The sequence below is a fragment of the Gobio gobio genome (genome assembly GCF_949357685.1).
Source record: "Gobio gobio genome assembly, chromosome: 7".
Classification (NCBI taxonomy): domain Eukaryota; kingdom Metazoa; phylum Chordata; class Actinopteri; order Cypriniformes; family Gobionidae; genus Gobio; species Gobio gobio.
The window spans coordinates 43214693-43234702 of NC_137103.1; the positions used below are offsets into that span (position 1 = coordinate 43214693).

The 20010-nt window shown below is 37.0% G+C and overlaps 1 protein-coding gene across 1 annotated transcript; it reads left to right on the forward strand.

Moving 5' to 3' along the window:
- The first annotated feature begins 535 nt into the window (after positions 1-535).
- Positions 536-19901, forward strand: slc12a8 (solute carrier family 12 member 8). The gene is made up of 14 exons (XM_079822174.1): positions 536-708; positions 1117-1197; positions 1346-1492; positions 1662-1853; positions 1929-2160; positions 10990-11103; positions 12492-12579; positions 13711-13798; positions 14504-14650; positions 17077-17722; positions 17809-17900; positions 18007-18124; positions 18521-18581; positions 19357-19901. Exons 2-14 carry the CDS (start codon positions 1156-1158, stop codon positions 19526-19528), a joined length of 2139 nt encoding a protein of 712 aa, XP_079678300.1. The 5' UTR covers positions 536-708; positions 1117-1155; the 3' UTR covers positions 19529-19901.
- Positions 19902-20010: the final 109 nt, after the last annotated feature.

Consider the following 20010-nt stretch of genomic DNA (forward strand, 5'->3'; position numbering starts at 1 on the left):
AATAACAGCGGCACACAGACAGCTGTTAGCCTACTCAAATACAGCTTTACTGGCATAAGCCTATATTAAATAATCAGACATTTCTGATTATTCGGGAGGAATCAATCAAATAATCAAACGATTTTAAATTACTATGCTAAAACACTGTCGTGACAAGTACATTTAAACTCAATTGAAACTAGTTAGCTTGAAACATTTTCCGAAACCTGTAATATCTAACGGTATTCCCTCTTGGGAAAGGTGATGATATAATCTTACAGACATTAACGTTAGTTTACTAATGTATATAGGCGTTAACGAATCGGTCTTTTGAGTCGGAACTTTTTTTGTGAATCAATTGAGCTTCATGAAACTACAGTATTTTGAATGAATCTTTCAAGAATCTGACTGAAACGGCCCTACTGGTTCTCTTGTCAACAATTTTCGACTCGTTGTACCAAGAATGAGCTGATACTGGCAGGCTAAACCGAGATGATGCACAATTTAGGAAGTTACCTCAATATACAAAAATACTAAACTTTTAAAAATAAAACATATTGGAATAATGTTGTTTGCGTAAAATAATAGTGGACTCTTTTGCGAAACTGTCTAAATGAACCGTTCAAAAGAACCGATTCACGGAAATGAGTAGTGCCACCCAACTACTCAGGTGTGCCTCTCTCACATTCTCCACCTGCTGTTGCATCCGGGAGCATTACACCATTGCAGGTATGTGTGCTATTGTCTTTTTTATGATTAACCAAGGAATTTACAATTCAAAAATATCACAAAACATAATTTTATACTTTTATTTAGGGCCGTTAGTTGCTGGCGTTTCTTAAATAACGCGCCATTTCACTAACTGTAAAACTCAAACACAGTCAGTAGCCTACTACACAACTTTACGTTAACTTCAATGAACTTCAAATACTTTGCTTGCATTATCTTAAAGTATTTAAATGTTGCTCAAATGCTAAATATGAATTGCCTGTCGATTATTAATAGTTCCCAAGGTGTCACTTATTAACAGACAGCTAAAGCTTAAATGTATCTCAGCTACGTGGCCATCGCCTAGTTGGCAAATGTTGTTAAATAGCCTTTGTATGTATAGCCTACTAAAGTCTTCACTTTCTTCAGATCCAGCTAACGTTACTGTAATCTTGCCAAAGAGTGAGCATGACTCCTCATGTTCAAGAATTATTCCACGAAGACGCACAGGTAATGTCCAATCTGTACGTTTTTCCATAAAAATCGAATTAATGGCAAAGTTTTGCTATAAATGAAAAACCATAAGTTTGGGACACTGGGTGGAGGAACTAGCTTTAATGGTGACTTATTTAGATTTGAGTGACACTGGTTTGTGTAGGGTTCACAGAGTAATGCTCAACCTTGGTGGAAGGTGCAGCTCTTCGTCTGGGAACCTGTTCTTTTCGGCACCTGGGATGGAGTCTTCACTACCTGCATGATCAACATTTTTGGAGTGGTGCTCTTTTTACGGACTGGCTGGCTTGTGGTAAGTTATGTTTTATTACAGATTTCGAGATGATTGTCGTGTATGTGTGTATCATAGAATCTATTTTTAAAAGATATTCCAGTCTTTAGGAACATGTCATGTTTTTGCCGCAATTAAATGGTCATCCAATAGAAATGTTACTTGTCTTTTCCTATATGATCATCTTTAGGGTAACACAGGTGTGTTGCTGGGCATGCTTCTGGTGTCCATGGTGGTATTGGTCGCTGTGGTTACGGTGATGTCAGGGATCGGTGTGTGTGAGTGTTGCAGCGTGGGTAACGGTGGTGTCTACTCCATGATCTCCACTGTGCTCGGAGGCAGGGTTGGAGGAACTGTGGGACTCTTGTATGTGTTTGGACAGGTGAGCAGCTCAGGCCTACATACATTCATTTCACTGTTTTTAAGTTTGGTTTACAATCATGTGTCTTGTTGGCAGTGTGTGGCTGGAGCGATGTACATCACCGGTTTCGCAGAGTCCATAGCACAGGTGCTGAGCTTACAGAGCATGTGGGCAGTGAGGGGCATCTCTGTGGCCGTTCTAGTTGGCCTGCTTGGGATTAACCTGGCCGGAGTGAAATGGATTATACGCCTTCAATTGGTTCTGCTGGGGATTTTAGCTATGTCCACTCTGGATTTTGTCATCGGGACATTTAGTCATCTAGATCCAGGTAAGCTATCGTGAATGCCAATAACATCAGGGGCCATTTGCAATGAGATAAACCAGGAGTATTGAGTTTAACACCTGCTATTTATTTTAAGGTATAGCTAGGTTTTGTGTTTAACCAACACCATAGATCCACCATCGAGTTTAAGAAAACCGTCAAAATGAAATGAATGTACAGTATATTTTAAAATGCAAAATCAAACCGAATCAGATCTCACTTTAACAGGCATTTGTGACTATACCACAGGTTCCCATTTAATAAAGTAGTGCTTTAGGAAGAGATTCTTGCCTTGTGTTGTTTTCACAGACTCTACTAAATAGTGCTTGCCTTTCTTATATTGACATTTCTTTCTTTGCACATTTCCTGGCAAACCTGCCAGACAAGGATATACAAGTTCAAGCCATTTTATTCTGGACTAAATCTGGAGTGTCCTATGTTTTTTTTCTTTTCTTTTACCAGCATACATTGCTCTTATTTTTATTATTCTCTTGTTTCACAAGTTTTATGTGCATTATATGCATATATTGGGGTAGTTGAATGCAGCTCGCAAGTGACAGAATGTATACACTACTGTTCAAAAGTTTGAGGTCAGTAAGATTTTTTTTTTAAAGAAATAAATATACATAATCAGCATTGTATTAAATTGATCGAAGGTGACAGTAAAGAATTTGATTGTTTCAGTACATTTCTATTTTAAACAGAAACTTATTTTGAAAAACATTTATCACAGTTTTGCCACAAAATATTTTGCAGCACAACCGTTTAAAAATTTACAATAAAAAGAAATGTTTCTTGAGCAGCAAATCAGCATATTAGAATGATTTCTGAAGGATCATGTGACTGAAGACTGGATTATTGATGCTGAAAATTCAGCTTTGCCATCACAGGAATAAATTGCATTTTAAAATATATTTATATTTAAATGTGTAATATTACACAATAACACTATTTTACTGTATCTTTTGATCAAAGAAATGCAGCCCTGGTGAGCATAAGAGGCTTCTTTTTAAAAAATTTTTTTTTTTAAAAATTCTTACAGAGCACAAGCTTTTGAGCAATAGTGTATTCAATTCTATATAATATTATATGCGAATGTAGATATTGATTATATGTTCTTTCTTATACATTATGGTAATTAGTAGTGATAGACTACCCCAGCTAGTATTTGTATTAGTTGATCAAACAGAACTCAAATGATGAATTCACATGTCCGTGCAACAACTGTCCAGTAGGTGTCAGGGTAACATAAATGTGGCATTGTCCCAAGACCCAAACAATGCTATCCTGTGTGTTTTTAAAAATATACTTTTATGTTTGTATTATAATAATGGCAATATACATTTATTTATTATTTATCAGGTTCATAGTTTCCACAGGCTTGACAATTGACAAACCAGTGCAAGATTTTGCATACCAAATCCAGGTTGTGACCTGGCATTGACAGTATAAGCAGTGAGCGATAGACCTCCAACAGCCCTGCATATGCTGGGAGGGGTGCACAAGGCGAGGGAGTGCAGGATCTCTTCCTAAAATAAACTCCATAATAAAACTCAAACACCAATCATAATATGGAAGTTGAAGGAACAAGAAAGGTGAAATTATTTATTTTCCCATTATATATTGCCATCATCTTGGACCTGGACCTCACAAGGCAAAACTATATATAATTTAAAACTATATGTATGTATATGCGCGTGTTTACATTTAATTACTTAAGTATTTTTTTTTTTTAAATGTTTTTGACTGAAAGCATGTGTTAATGAAATGGAGCATGCGTATTGGTTGTGTTCGATGTGTTGCCAAATTCCCTATTCTAAAGCTCTCCCAAGCTATAATCACAGAAATTCCAGTTCTGTCACACATTTCATATTTTTAGGGCTTGTACTTAAAGTTTCACTGCATGAAGTGTGCACATATATGTAAATCGTAAGAGGGGTAAAAATCCCTTTTCTTGGGGGTATACTTGGTTGTAAGTTCAATTTAATATACAGTAGGTTTATAATAGTAACTGCTCATTCTGCAGCAATTTATGCAAGATATCTAATAGTCACGTAGTATGCAGGCATTCTTAGTCCATTGTAACTGTTTTTTTTTTGGCTGCCCACTTCAGATGAGGTCAGTATGTACTTTCACACTGGGTTTGCAGGAAATCCATCCCAACTCTTCCTGTTCTCCTGATTACTGACTTCCTGTCCAGAGAGGAGGCAAGACTCTCAGAAAGATGGTGTTCTCACTCTCTCTCTCTCTCTCCAGAGAAAGTCAGACATGAGGCAGAATATGAGGCATTACACCTTAACTGCTGCTTCTGCTGTTGCTGTCGTCTTGCTCTGATCTCTTTTAGGAGCTGGACTTGGGCTGCAGTGTGCACTGGCAGTGGGAAAAGGAGGTGCTGGTTCCTCCAGGTTTTTCCAATTAAGCTTTGTGGTTATAAAGTGACCTCACCATTGGCACGACTCCAGGGGGTTGCACGGTTTAGGCCGGGCGCCGCATGGGCGGGTTACCTGCCACTGGCAGGAAAAAGGGGCTGCTGTGCAGATGTGTTTACAGTTTGATAATGCTGTTAATCACGTAGTCAAGGCCAGGTGGTCAGCACAAGGAAAGCTGGAGTATATCATGGCATGGCCACTCTTTTTATATCATGAAAGTGAATGAAGACTGGGGCTTTAGTAAGGTCACAAAACCACCATAAAAATATCATCAAAGTAGTTCTCATGCACTATATTGCAAGACTTAAAGGGTTAGTTCACCCAAATATGAAAAATGCTGATGTGCTGTGTAACACATGACAATAATTCTCTCACGTCACGCAAGCATGTGAAACTATGATCTGATGTGTGCGTTGATGAATATTTATAATGTTAATAATGTATAAAACCCTAATTAAATCTATTCATCCGATCATGTCTCTTTAGAAGATTTGGATGAAACCGCTTGATTCATATGGATTAGTTTTACGATCTCTTTATGAACTTTTTGAAGCATCAGTGGTAGTTGAGTAGCTGTCAATAGAGGGACAGAAAGCGCTCAGATTTCATTAAAATATCTTAATTTGTATTTTTAAGATGAATGAAGGGTTTGGAATGACATGAGTGAGTAAATGATGAATAACCCTTTAAGTCATTTGATAGTTTTTTTTTGTGAGGAACAAACTGACACTTCCCGTCCAGTGAGCTGGTAATTAAGTGAGTAAACTCAAGAACTAGATCAGTTGATTTGTGAATAAAACTGGAAGAAAAAGTGAAGATCTAACTCTTTGCTCATGATTTTCCATTATTTTTTAAATTATTATTTGTCTCTACTGACACAAAGCTATTGTATGACTTCAGAAAACTGTTAACTGTACATTTTCCTGTACATCATTAATGATACATTTATGGTGTTTTTTTTTTTATGTTTTGGAGCCTGAAAGTCCCAATCCTCATTCACTTTTGAAAATAATGGCTAGGATATTTGAAGGATAAAGAAGGAGGTCACATAGTTTTTTAGGTGGTGAACTATTCCTTTAAGGACTGAAAGGCTGCAGAAAGCTTAGAGGCTGAGCACATATCTTGGTTGTGAAATAATTCTTGGTCAAGGATATGTTTGAATTATACACCCAATCTACCACTGGGCACCAGTGTGCCTATAGGCTCATATAGCCAGAAGGGGAGAAGAGTGATGATTTTATAATTCTGCTACCTACTCCAATGTTTTGTCAAATCATTTGAAAATGTTATTGCTGGAAAAGATGAAGAAAATGTGAGCGCAATCCTCTAGAGTGTTCATACCATTGCAGTGAACACATTTGTGCTAGATTTAAAAAAAAAATTAGAGCACCTCCTAGTTCTGTCCCTTTCCTCCTGCCTGTTACCACACAAGAGGAGCTGTAAGAAGAGCTTTCCTACTGTAGACTTTAAGACTGTTATTGTTGCAAATTCTGTTGGTGGGAAGATATTGCTGGAATATAACGATTAGATTTCAAATGGGGAAAAAAAAATCAATTCTGCAAGAACTGAATCCTTTAACTTATCTCCTCAGAAGTGGCTTGATTTTCACTCGCATAATTAGTTTTATGAAGGTATGATGTGTGTGTTTTGTAGAATCTGCTCTGTTTTCCTCGGCTCTAAACTCAAAGACACTCTATTTAAGCACCCAGAGTTGGACAGGAAACTGACATGCGCTCATAGCTTTGGGTTAAGGGTGTTGACCGGGCTCACCCACATTTTTGGCCTGAGACAAAAGAGCAGGCAGGAAGCAGATCCGAGTTCTTCTCTAGCAGCGTCCACATCATCACTTCCTCTTCCAAATCTTCAGATCAGAAGGACTCTCACTATTAATATCCAAACTGCAATCAAAATGATTAGAAAGGTGTCAGGGAGGACAACAGTAACACCCGGCTCTTATCCGCTGTGTCAATATGGCCTGTTCTTAATGCGTATATTCACATTTATTTGTATAGCTCTTTGCACAATACATATCGTTTCAAAGCAGCTTTACAGAAAATGTATGCGTCTACATTACAATTTAGAGTGATCTGTTATCAGAGGTGGCTGTGCCCAAATTTCATAAATGTATATATGCAAATCACGCAGTTAGCTAACAATGTATTAACCCTTGTGCATCCTTCAAATTCACTACCCTTTCGATGAAAACATCCAAACTAAACTGCTGTAAAAATGTGTCAGATAAATATTTTTTTCAAAAAGAAATTGCACAAATCTATTAATTAACCTCAGTCCTGATCAAAACTACTAAATGTTTAAAGAAAATTCAGGATTTTAACTCTTTAATTGACAAGTTCATAAATGATATCACTGATTTGGGGAGAAAACACACACAAAATGACTTATTTTCAACATAAAATGTAATTGTGGACTGGATTTTTTTGTACCTTTTATCACAGTCTTGGACATGTCAAATATCAGAAACAACATGGCTTTGATACATTGTTGGTTTTTGTGCAGCATCAAATTATTTTTTTCTCCCTCATTTACTCCTCGTGGCTGTTTTTGCCCCATTGACTTCCATTATAACCACATTTTGCAAAGCCATGACACCATATACTTTTTTTTTTGTTGCATTTTTGATTGTTGATGGTTTTCCCTGTTGGGAAGAGGTAAAATTTGTAATTTTTACAGTTGATAACCAGGTGGCAACATTAACCCTTTAGATAGGACGGGCTTTTCTATGGACTTTTAGTGTGTGTGTGTGTGTGTGTGTGTCCTTTGAACACTTACCAGCGTCTGAGAAAATCTAAATATGCACCTCAGCTCTCAGAATTACATGGAGTAAACAAAAAGATTTAATAGTTTTGATCAGGACTGAGGTTGATTAATAGATTTATGCAAAACAATTGAAAAAATATTTATCTGATACATTTTTACAGCAGTTTAATTTAGTGGATGTTTTCAGCCACGAGGGTAACGAAAGGGTAGTGAATTTGCCCACAGTGTATCGTTGAGTTTGTGAAAAAATTCAAAATATGCACAATTACACAAAATATGTGTAAAAATAAGATTTGTCACCAAAACTCATAGTGGATGAAAACGTCCCCAGGGACACATAAGGGTTAAGGCAGAAACAATGAGCTCATTGAAGTAACAAATACAATATATGTAGAAGTAAGTTTTTATCTCTGGCATTACATTTCTTTTCATGCATGAGTCCATATGCTATTATGCCATTTCATTTTTGGGGGGGGGGTTTGACACCAAACTGTTACATGTACTACTGTTTGTTTTTTAAGTCTCTTATGCTAACCAAGTCTGTATTTATTTAATAAAAAATACAGTAAAAAAGTAATACTGTTCAGTATTATTACAATTTAAAACAGTTTTCTTTTTTAATATATGTTAAAATGGTATTAATACTGTATGGCAAAGCTAAATTGTTCATATTCTTACATATTACATTCAGGATTTCTTGATGAATAGAAAGTTCAAAAGAACAATGTTTATTTGAAGTAGATTTGTTCTTCACTGCCACTTTTAAACAATTTAATGCAATCTTGTTGAATAATAGTATTAATTTAAAACTGACCCCGAACTTTTGAAAGGTATTGTAACTGAAGGCTGTTTAGTTCAAGAGATGCAAACTAAACTACGTCAAAGCTTTTATTCTTGCACATGCTATTCCAAAAACAGCTTAGCATAGCTTTAGCAAAGTTCATAAATTAAGTTTATTATGTCAAGATAATTCATATGATTTGGCGAAGTAGGATGTGTTGTTTTTGTCCTACTTGCATGTTATAATTGGGGTACTTTATATCTGTATACCTAAACTTTCTTTATGCACTTCCTCTATCTTTCTCCTGATCATCTCTATTGTGTCTTACGCTCTTTCTAGCTCTCTCTCCTTTTAGCCAAGAAACTGTGAAGTAGGAACAGGCAGGCTTCTGAAAGGGTGGTGACTTCCTTTTGGATAAACATGTCATTAATCCAAGAGAACACATTCTTTCCCATCACAAGATAACCAAGAGGGAAATGGCTCATGCTCTTGCATAGCCAGGGCCCTGTCGATCTCTCTCTGGATGAGTGCCTTGTCTCCGCAGAGGTGACACCTGCCCCCTTCCCCCTTCCCCAACCGACTTTCTAATTGACAATCGAATTACCAGCTTCTTAGGCTAGACACTTAGACTAGGTTGCATTGTGTTTTGTCTCGTGCATACCTATTGATATTTGTCCATAGGTCATCTATTAATTAAATGATTTTTTATTTTAAAAAAGAGATTAAAGTATAGTTCCAGCCCAAATTAAAATGATCAACATTTACTCACTCTTGTTCCAAAATATGACTTTTTCGTTATTTGAACACCTAAATAGATGTTTTGTATAATGTCAGAGCATTTTTTTTTTTACTGCGAAGCTCCAAAAAGGAATGCACCAAGTTTCATAAAAATAGTCTATATGGCATGTTCACTTTAATCGCAGTGGCTTTAAACCAGAGGGCTGGGGCCCACCATGAGGCCTCAAGATGACTTAAAATAAGACACTGGCATTAATTTTATTTTATTTTTTCACTCCATGAGCAACATTTTTATTTTATTTTAAGAACCAAGTTCCAATGAACTTGTTCTGTATATATGAGGTGTGAAGTGTGATTTCTAGACATGGAAAATTTATGTAAATTAATTTAAATTATTTTCATTTTTTCATGTGTATTATCATTTCAACACTGTAAAAAAAATTCAGGGCTCTCCAATTTAAAAAAAATTTAGTGACTGGTCACATCTAAATTTTTCAATTGAATTTCTGTGAATTGATACAATTTTATTCACAGAAATTCAATTTGGCCAACTAAAAAATGTAGATGTGACCAGTCACTAGAAAAAGTTCAATTGGAGATCTGAATTTTTTTTACAATGAAAGATATTTAAAAAAAAACCCATATATTTATTCCTTGTCCTGTAAATCACTAATAACTGTAAAAATCAAGTTGCCTTTGAATACTGTTGTGGACAGTGGGGGGCCAAAAACGAACCATTGTTCTAAAGCCATATGCTAGCTTTGTTTAATGAACAGAAAACACAATTCTTTGCATTATTTGCTGGAAAAAAATCCCTCTGCTGTATCTTCATTAAATATCCATAAATTAGATGTGAGAGCTGGAGCAAAGGGAAAGATTATCAGTGAAAAATTACTAATTAATATTTTGGCCTGTTCCAAAATATTGTATGACTTTAGAAGTCATGGAATATAGGCAATCAATCCTATGGACTACGTTTATGGTGTTGTTTTTGCCCTTTTTGAAGCTTTTTTTCAATATGGAACTTGAACATTCAACTTTTGAACATCTACTTTTGAGTTAAATCCAAAAAGAACATCATACTGATTTGGAATGACATGGGGGTGAATAAATGATGACAGGATATGTTTGGGGTGGTGAGCTAACCTATTAAGTGCATCTATCTGTGGTATTTACTATACCGTATGTACTGTACGGTATTGTATGGAATGCAAGTAAATGTACACAAGTATACAAACCATCTGAAATATACAGCGGCAGTGCTATCCAGACTTTAATAACTGCCACCCTGAGTGAAAATACCATTCTTGTGTGACGGTTCAGCAGAATGGTGATTATCTCTCTGTACTGTTTACGTAAATGTTCTGCGGCGCCTGTTCTTGGATTGTTTTGTTTGCCTGTGAACACGCCCAGAGCTTAGTCCAGCATTCCCTCCATCATCCTCAGCGCAGAACTATTGAACTTGGCATGCATTCCCAAGAAAAAGGCCAGCCCTTGGTTTGCACGCATCTTGGCGGGGCGTCTGTCCCCCTGGGTTGTTACATAAAGGGTGGTGACGGTCAGCCGCAGACACCTGGGGCTCTGCCTGTTCATGGCTATGGAGTCTAAAACTGTAATATTTCAAGCCAGATGTCTGTCCCACAGTACCCCATGAAACCACTATGATTTCAGGGTGAAATTGGTTATTGTATCTGTGCGATAAATCAATATTGTATGTCGTGACTTACAGTTTGTGGTCTTGCACAGGGGAATGTTTTCTTGTAAATGTCGTCACCACATGATTCAAGCTTGTGTTTTAAGCAGATGCGGGTACATGAATTCTTTAGGAAGGTTGAGTTCTCTGAAATTTGTTTTAATGTTATGAAATATTTAGACTGATGGGTCTGATTTTTCAAAAAGTCCAAAACATTTGCTTCTGGTTCTCAAAACAAAGATTCTAATTTACAGGAAATAATTTGTGTGTGTAATGTCTGTCACATATACTCAGTGGAGACTGGCATTTCAGAGATGAATCTGATTCTTATCATTGTGTCAGTGCAGACTTTTTCCATAAAGCACTTGTAATAAACAGTCTTTCCTAACATTATGTGCTGAAAATGTTTATTGCAGAGCATGGATTCATTGGCTATTCGGAGGAACTACTGCGTAAGAACACCCTACCAGACTACACAGCTGGCGAGACTTTCTTCACCGTGTTTGGGGTTTTCTTTCCTGCGGCGACAGGTGACTTTACACAAGTAAACAAGAAAAGCAAAACTGTGATATAACATCCACTGATTAAACGAAACTATGCTGATATGAGAATTTTTTTCTTACTTTCAATGAGTGAAGTTTAAGCCAGTATAAATTACTCGAGTAGCCTCAAATACTTGCAGCTGTACGTTAATGGCTGTGGTTTGATTTAGGATGCAGACTTTGGGTACTACACCAGAAATCTCTTTTTCATGTTAGAAAATTTTCATCTCATAGTTAACACATTTTGTTGCCTAATGAGGTTTCAGTCTGAGCCTGCGTGGTGTCACTGGATGTTTTTTTTTTAGGGCGCCAGCAAACCACACCCAAAGTACTTGAAAAGGTGGTCTGGGACAGGGGATTAAAACCCTCTTCCTAAAAAAGGCAGCTATATATGAAGACTTCAGATGCAATTGCCTCTAAGTCCGTCTGATTTTTTTCTTTAAAATAAGCATTTTTGTCAGACTTCTTTGTATAGGTTTCTACCTAAATACCGGTACTTCTGAATGGGCTTAGGCTGGGATTTAGTGGGTTTGAAGTGAAAGTATTTTATTGACGTATACTATATGTGGAGAGCATTCACTCAGTATCATTATCATTTTTGACTGAAGTGGCTTTTAGAGGCTTTTGCATCTAAACTCCTCATACATATATATATATATATATATATATATAACATTTATATTGTGTGAAAAATTCAAAGAGACTAAAAATAATTGTTTCCAAAATTAAATTGGCTTTTATTTTATTGACAAATTGATAAAAAAAGTCTAGAGAATATCAGCGATTAACGCTTAACATTTTTTATAAAACTTTATATATATGTTTCTTTTCCTATACTGTTAAAAACAAGTGCTGTAAATAAAATATAGAAATAGAATTATCATGATTTCTGACCAACCTTTAGCAAGCAGTATAGAAATAGTATGTGATGAATAATGAATTTTAAGCATAATTTTTTTTTTTTTTACTTTTAAATAATTTAATACGTTTTCTGTTCTGTTTTGAATTCAGTCTGCATGTCTTGTTCCCAACACTTTCATGACACTTATGACTTTCCTATTTTCAGAGGCAAAGCCTACAAATAAAAACAGACAATATAAAAATAGAAATAAGATAAATAATGATCTTAAGAAATGTAAGAAACCCATATTTCCCATTCCATTCTCGTCTTGTTTTGCCACACACAATGCAATCCTGCCTCTGCCTCCTGTGTTGCTCAAATTAATGGTTCAGTCGTGATCAAAGTTTCCTTTTTGCTCCTGTTAGAAGTCAGGAAGGTGTTTCAAGTGAGCTCTGATATGTACATCTATCTGTTGTCCATTTTGAATGGCCCCTTGTCTTGTTTTCACAGTAACCCTCTGTGTTTGTGTGTGTAGGTGTGATGGCGGGATTCAACATGAGCTCAGATCTCCAGAGGCCCGAGCACAACATCCCCGTGGGAACTCTCGCCGCAATCTGCACCTCGTATGTGTCCGTCAGCCACAGAAACAATCTTAAATTCTTTCTTTGTTTATCTTTAGCCTTTATTGTATTGACTGTACACATACTTTAGAGCAGAATGAAAATATGAGAAACAGAATCACAATGAGCCTTCATGCACTGCATAAATAGTGTGTGATACTGTAACGTGGTGTATACAAAGTGCTCATCAAGGCTGCTTTTAATTTATTAAAAATACAATAAAACAGTAATATTGTGAAATATTACTAGTGCTGGGTAAAAATATTGATTTCTCGATTGTAAGCTAAAATCTTACATATTGTGCCTTTAAAAGATTTAGTAAATACAGTATATGCACCATATTATATATTCATTATAATTTTTGTATAATTATTATTCATGTTTGAATAAATCCGTCAAGTTTTTATGACTGCCACCATTTAAATGTTTATATTTAAAAAAACAGATTGCAGTAGAAATATGATTATGTAATTGTAAAGTTAGTATTATAACTTTATTATTATAAAAAAACATAATTGAGTGTAATTTTAGTGTTTGTATGCAAATCATTTAATTTTAACTTTCAATGTATTCAATGTTTAACCTTATAGTAATGTAGTACCACCTGACTCCCAAGCAGCAAATCAGCATATTAGAATGATTTTTGAAGGAACATGTGACATTGAAGACTGGAGTAATGGCTGCTGCTTTGCCATCACAGGAATAAATTACATGTTAAAATATATTTAACTATTTACTATAAACTATTTACAGCATGAGTTGAGATTTTTTTTCCTTTAAAATTTGCCAAGTATTGTACCTGATATAAATCCAAAATAATCAAATCGAATTGTGAAACTTGTCAATACCCAGCCCTAATTATTACTAAATAAAATAATATTTCTATTTAAATATATTTTAAAATGTAATTTATTCCTGTGATGGCAAAGCAGCAGCCATTACTCCATTCTTCAGTGTCACATGATCCTTCAAAAATCATTCTAATATGCTGATTTGCTGCTCGAGATCATCAATGTTAAAAACAGTTGTAATGCTTAGTATTTTAGGTGAAAATCATGGTAGTTCTTGTTAGATAATTTCTCTATAAATAGAATGAATAAAACCCTGACTCTTGTATATTGTGGGAATCTGCAGGTGGTTCCTGTATCTCGTCTTTGTGTTCTTACTGGGAGCCATTTGCACCAGAGAGGCGCTGCGCTATGATTTCTTAATAGCGGAAAAGGTAATCTGATGTTATTGCAGGCTTCAAAGGATGGCCATCTTCCATGTGTTTTTCCACTATTAAGACTCATTGTCTTAGCTGAATGTGAGACTTGAGAATAACATTATCAGCAGATAAAATGTTATATTTGCATTTATTGTCATGCTAATGTCATTCCGCTCTTAACAGAGGCATTTGAGGTCATTCTAAATGCTACAGCTGGTGTACGTGTTTGAATGAGAATGAAGGCCAGTTGCGCACTGACCTTGCACATACCCTGTCGTTTGGCCTGATAGCCACACAGCTGCCAGTCAACATAGATTACGGTGGACTGCTGAACTAAGCTACATAGTTTTTGAATGTGTAAGCCTGAAGCATGGTTGTGGCTGACCCACAGCTGTTCCTTAATGTGGGCTGTGGTGTTGGTGTTAACACTCTACCAGAACTATCATTACAGGCAATACAATGCAAATAAAATCTAAAATGCATATTAAAAAAAAAATTTTTTTTTGTACATTTACATTATTGTGTATTGGGTTTTATACACACAATCATACTGTATTGTTTGTAATTGCACACTCTCTCATTATGGGTTCTGTCAGATTACACATGGTTTCTTTGATTTACTTTCATCACATTATAAGCACTTTTCAGTCGGGCCAAGCGGAACAGAGCAGGGTGGAGCCCCCTACACTCTCTTCCCCTCTGTGTTTGTTTTTTTCCCAGGTCTCCTTGGTTGGTTTCCTGTTTTTGCTGGGCCTCTACATCTCCTCACTCGCCTCCTGCATGGGCGGCCTGTACGGTGCACCCAGGATCCTCCAGTGTATCGCTCAGGAGAGAGTCATCCCAGCTCTTGGATTTCTTGGAAAAGGGGTGGGTGCTTGTAGGGAGATGATAACCATATTAATGTGGCTTTTTTCAGCATGAGGAATGTGAATCAGTGTGGGTTTATGCTAAACTGGTTCATTTAGTAGATTATTCTTATTTAGATTCTAATCAAGGTTAAATCTGCTCTGTGAATATAAAGCAATTGAAAAGGCTGAAATGTTCTTATAGGGAGTTCTTTGAGTTCTTTTCATTTACTAATAAATGCTCGAACAGATTAACTATGCACTTTGGATAATGAGTGAAATTAAACTATTGTTTTTCAAGCCATTTTAATGAATTGTTTACTTTTTCATGCTCAATGAGCAGCTCCACAGACAGGATAAGTTCCTAATTATAGTGTGCCCAAATGCGCTCCGAAAATGCGAAGGAATGAATTTTAACAATTGTGGCTTTTAAAAAGCACAGCACACCCTTTCCCTCACATGAGCTCTGTCTGACCCTTCTCTATGGGCTACAAGCTAGCCCGAGACATCTAGCCCTGAATCAAAGTCCCAGAACAAACGCAGGAAGCACAGAGAAGACCAACCCTGGTGGATCTGGAGCTGTGCCAGCCAGTAGCAGTAGCGCCCTGATCCCAGAGACTAATGGGATCTGGGTAATGACTGGTCTGAGGTGACATGTCTTTTTTTGGGATGTTTTAACTGGATGCGTCCACTCACTTATTACACAACCTGAATAATGTGAAAGAAATGATAGTAATGAGAGCCAAACTAATAAAACCCATAATGCAACCTTGCAATTTTTATAATATGAATTAGATGTAATGTTTTAAACACAAAACGTAATTTTTCAACAAAGGTCACTGACTCTATTTGCTTTACTCTAAATAAAAGATTAAATGTTTTTTTTTTAATATCCACATACTCTCTTCTAAAACCCAGTTATTAGATTGATACTACTGATGTAGATGGCATGTTAAGGTAATATAGAAATTTTCCCAATGCAAAGGCTGTTGCTGAAGGTAGGCTGCATGACTAGGCTCCCATCTAAGCCCAAAATGCATTACGACAAGCACAGGGAAAAAAATTAAGCTGGCGGACATGCATACAAATCATTCAATATAAAAGATACGCTATATTGCCAAAAGTATTGGGACACCCTCCAAATCATTGAATTCAGGTTTTCCAATCACTTCCATGGCCACGTGTGTATAAAATCAAGCACCTAGGCATGCAGACTGCTTCTACAAACATTTGCGAAAGAATGGGTCGCTCTCAGGAGCTCAGTGAATTCAAGCGTAGTACCGTGATAGGTTGCCACCTGTGCAATAAGTCCATTTGTGAAATTTCTGTACTACTAAATATTCTACGGTCAACTGTTAGTGGTATTATAACAAAGTGGAAACAATTGGGAACAAAAGCAACTCAGCCACGAAGTGGTAGGCCACGTAAAATCACAGAGCGGGGTCAGCGCAAGCTGAAGTGCTCAGTTTGCAGAAGTCGCCAAATTTCTGCAGAGTCTATATCTACAGACTTCATGTGGCCTTCAGATTAGCTCAAGAACAGTGCATAGAGAGCTTCATAGAATGGGTTTCCATGGCCGAGCAGCTGCATCCAAGCCTTACATCACCAAGTGATGCAGTTGTGTAAAGCACACCGCCACTGGACTCTAGAGCAGTGGAGACGTGCTCTCTGGAGTGACGAATTACGCTTCTCTGTCTGGCAATCCGATGGACAAGTCTGGGTTTGGCAGTTGCCAGGAGAATGGTATTTGCCGGGCTGCATTGTGCCACGTGTAAAGTTTGGTGGAGGGGGGATTATGGGGTGGGGTTGTTTTTCCCTTAGTTCCAGTGAAAGGAACTCTTAATGCTTCAGCATACCAAGACATTTTGGATAATTTCATGCTCCGAACTTTGGGGGAACAGTTTTGGGATGGTGGCTTCCTGTTCCAACATGACTGCACACCAGTGCAGAAAGCAAGGTCCATAAAGACATGGGTGAGCAAATTTGGTGTGGAGGAACTTGACTGGCCTGACTTCAACACGATAGAACACCTTTGGGATGAATTAGAGTGGAGACTACCAGCCAGGCCTTCTCATCCAGCATCAGTGCCTGACCTCACAAATGCGCTTCTAGAAGAAAGGTCAAAAATTCCCATTAACACACACTCCTAAACATGGTGGAAATCCTTCCCAACAGTTAAAACTGTTATAGCTGGAAAGGGTGGGCCAACTCCATATTAAACCTTACATATTAAGAATGGGATGTCATTAAAGTTCATGTGCATTTGTATTTTTATTACGGTATTACACCATTACACCAAAATTACTGTACTCAATTGAGTTTCCTTTGCTTTTCACATATGAAGTTAGAAGGTAGCTGCCTATGTATGCAGTAGACATATTTAACGTAGCTCACTAGGTTTTGGAACAGCCATAGATTTACCTTTCTCCCATTTCTTTTTTATTACAGCGAGGGCCCAATAAGACGCCTGTGGCTGCCATCTGCCTGACCAGCTTGCTGTCCATGGCCTTCATCTTCATTGGCCAGGTCAATGAATTGGCTCCCATTGTCACCATCAACTTCATGCTAACCTACAGCATAATTGATTATTGCTATTTCTGTGTGGTGAAAACCTATGAGCTGCAGGTCCAGCAAAGGAAGACACTGATCAGGAAGTCGAGCTCCAGAAGATCACTCATGTCCAGCACTCACCCCCATTATGGCAGCAGTAGAGCCCTCAGTGACCCTGTGAACGGCACACTGCTAGAGTTCACCAAAGATATGGACCAAATTTTTCCATTGCCCAGCACAGACACCGCTGAAGAACAGAGAGTGTCTATTCCTGCCTCCAAGGCCCGGGGTAGAAAGTCAAAGATTCCAGCTAAAGAAACGCTGATGAACAGTTTTGGGTTGGACTTGAACAGCAATGGACCATTAGATAAAGGAAAAGATGAGATGGAGCCAGAACAAGCTGTTGGATTAGATGATGATGCCAGTAGCCAGATAGGACTTGTGGAGTCTGACCTTACAGCAGGAGCCAAGAGGAAACAGTCTTTGCCTAATTCTGGCCCAGTTGAACTTGAACAGCTTCCAAGAGAGCAGATAGAGAGGAAAAGTAAGTAACTTTCTACAAAACCTTACGTAACTCCTCAATATAGTGATCAAAATCTATATTACACCTCAAACCCCTTTTATTCACAGGTTCAGAAACCAATATTGAAGGATCAGAAATCAGATCAATCCTAGGTTCGGTCTATGCCAGATTTTGCAATCACTGGGTTTCGTTAATTGGTGTAAGTTTGGCAAAAAATATCCAATGCTTAATGAAAGGAATTTTTGAAATTATATAAATATTCAAATCATTTTTTTAAAAGTTTTTTTTGTCAATTTTTTTTTTAGGCATTGTGCTCTTTTCTGATAATGTTTGTCATCCATTGGATGTACGCCTTGATTAACATTACAGTCGCCCTTATCCTCTTTCTCTACATTGGAACAACAAGCCCAGGTTTACCAACAGGTAATTGTACCTAATTTTTATTTGATTTGAGTAATCTTTGGAAAATCTGAGAAGTAACCCTACTTGCTCACAATAAACTGCAAAGTCTTTGGCTGCTACACACTGCTTATTTCAGCCAAATATGTGTATTTAGGTCTAATAAGAGTAAGAGTTTAAAAGGCAAATTTTTTGTCCATTTGGAATTTGCTATTGCTGTGATCTCATGTGAGTGACAGGTTGTCCCGCCTTTGCACTAGTAAATCCGTCATCAGAGAAGAGAAATATTTTGATTAAACATTATGAGGGCTCATGAAAAAAATAATGATGTGCATTAAACACTGCAATATTTTGATTTTATGGTGACTTTAAAATATTTTTCTTGTCAGGAAAATATAAAGTTACATTCTCTGCCCACAGGTTCAGCAGCTCGCTTCAGTTTCTTCAGGTGGCTTAAGACCTCGCTGCATAATTTGGGGAGGTATGATGTTACATAGTCCTGTTACATAATCTTGATTTTCAACATAAAGTGTGGTCCTTATTTCAGCTGTGTGTGACCAAGTACCACCCACTTTTAGATGGGTCTGATCAACCGTTTTTTTCATAATGTTTTAAGGGCAGGTTTACTGGATACCAAAAATACCACAATAATGGCGTGGCATTTCCACCAATGCTTCTATAGAAACACTGAAAAACTAGGAAATAGAAAATGTGTATAGACTTTGAGATCTTAATTTCAGTCGCAGTCCATCCAAAATAAATACTGTAAGTACTGATTATTTCACAGACATACCTCAGAACACCAATCCTAATGTACAGTTTTGCTTATGGATATCTTGTTATACTAGGTACCTCCGATTAAATTTAGAATATTTCAAATATGTTACTATTTTAAGGTCACTGTTTTGGAAAACTTTGGCAAATCCAACTATTAATTCTTCCTGAAGTGTTCATATGCACAGTTCCATAAAAAAAAAAAAAACCTGTGCCCTTATTTCTTGAAGTTGCTAGGAGCCAACCACTCATTCATTTCATAACCAAGATAAAGCATAGCATCATTATTCAGAAGACATTTAAACATTTTTCAATCAAAATGGGCAAATTACTGAATGAATGAAATGGAATTAAGCTATTTTATACAAATTACTGTTATGTGGGTATGTGGCAGAGTTCATTGTGGGTGATGCAATTATAACTATGGTTATACACAAAACTGAACATCACAACATCACTTCACCAATGGCTTCTCTTCTTAGGCGAGATGGGGCCGTTCAGGACCAGATTGTTGTGACACCCTCTTTGTCAGCTGTTGGCATGGAGACGAGGCAGCTGACAGAGGAAAATGCAGACTTTGCCCTCCGTGATCGTTACCATCACTCCTCCTTTATCACCACCACAGACAAGATGGTCCATCCTCAGTCCAACTGAGCAGTAACAACTGTGCCCTGCAAACCAGCTGGACTGAAACAGTGGACACATGGGACTAAATAATCTTGACTGATCACTGAACTGTGCATTTCTTTTTTTTACTGCATTTGTCTGGTAGTACCTGGAAGACTTGCACGTTTTATTGTCCTGGAAAATCTGAAGGAAGCTAATGTTTGTTTCAAAATTGGGAATGTGCAATCAAAGTGTATGGTTTAATATGCACCATGGGCATTACATTTCAGATTATATTACTAAAGTAAAGTTTGTCTTTTATTTTTGACTTCAAAAGATGGTTGCACATAGAAGCATCATGTCCACCCTCCCAAACTGGAATGTGCATGTTCCAATTTTCCAAAGTTAATTTTGAACTTCCAAAAAAAAAAAAAACCTTAGATAAATAAAATGCACAATTTTTCTAGGTAAAAAAAGAAAATAAAATAAAAAATAAATCACTCGTCCCCAGAAAATGCAAACTCTTTAAA

Coding starts and splice junctions, on each gene's coding strand:
- slc12a8 (XM_079822174.1), top strand. CDS start 1,156: ATGACTCCTCATGTTCAAGAATTATTCCACGAAGACGCACAG. Junction 1,493..1,661: donor TACGGACTGGCTGGCTTGTG/GTAAGTTATGTT, acceptor GATCATCTTTAG/GGTAACACAGGTGTGTTGCT. Junction 17,723..17,808: donor AGAGCAGATAGAGAGGAAAA/GTAAGTAACTTT, acceptor TTTTATTCACAG/GTTCAGAAACCAATATTGAA.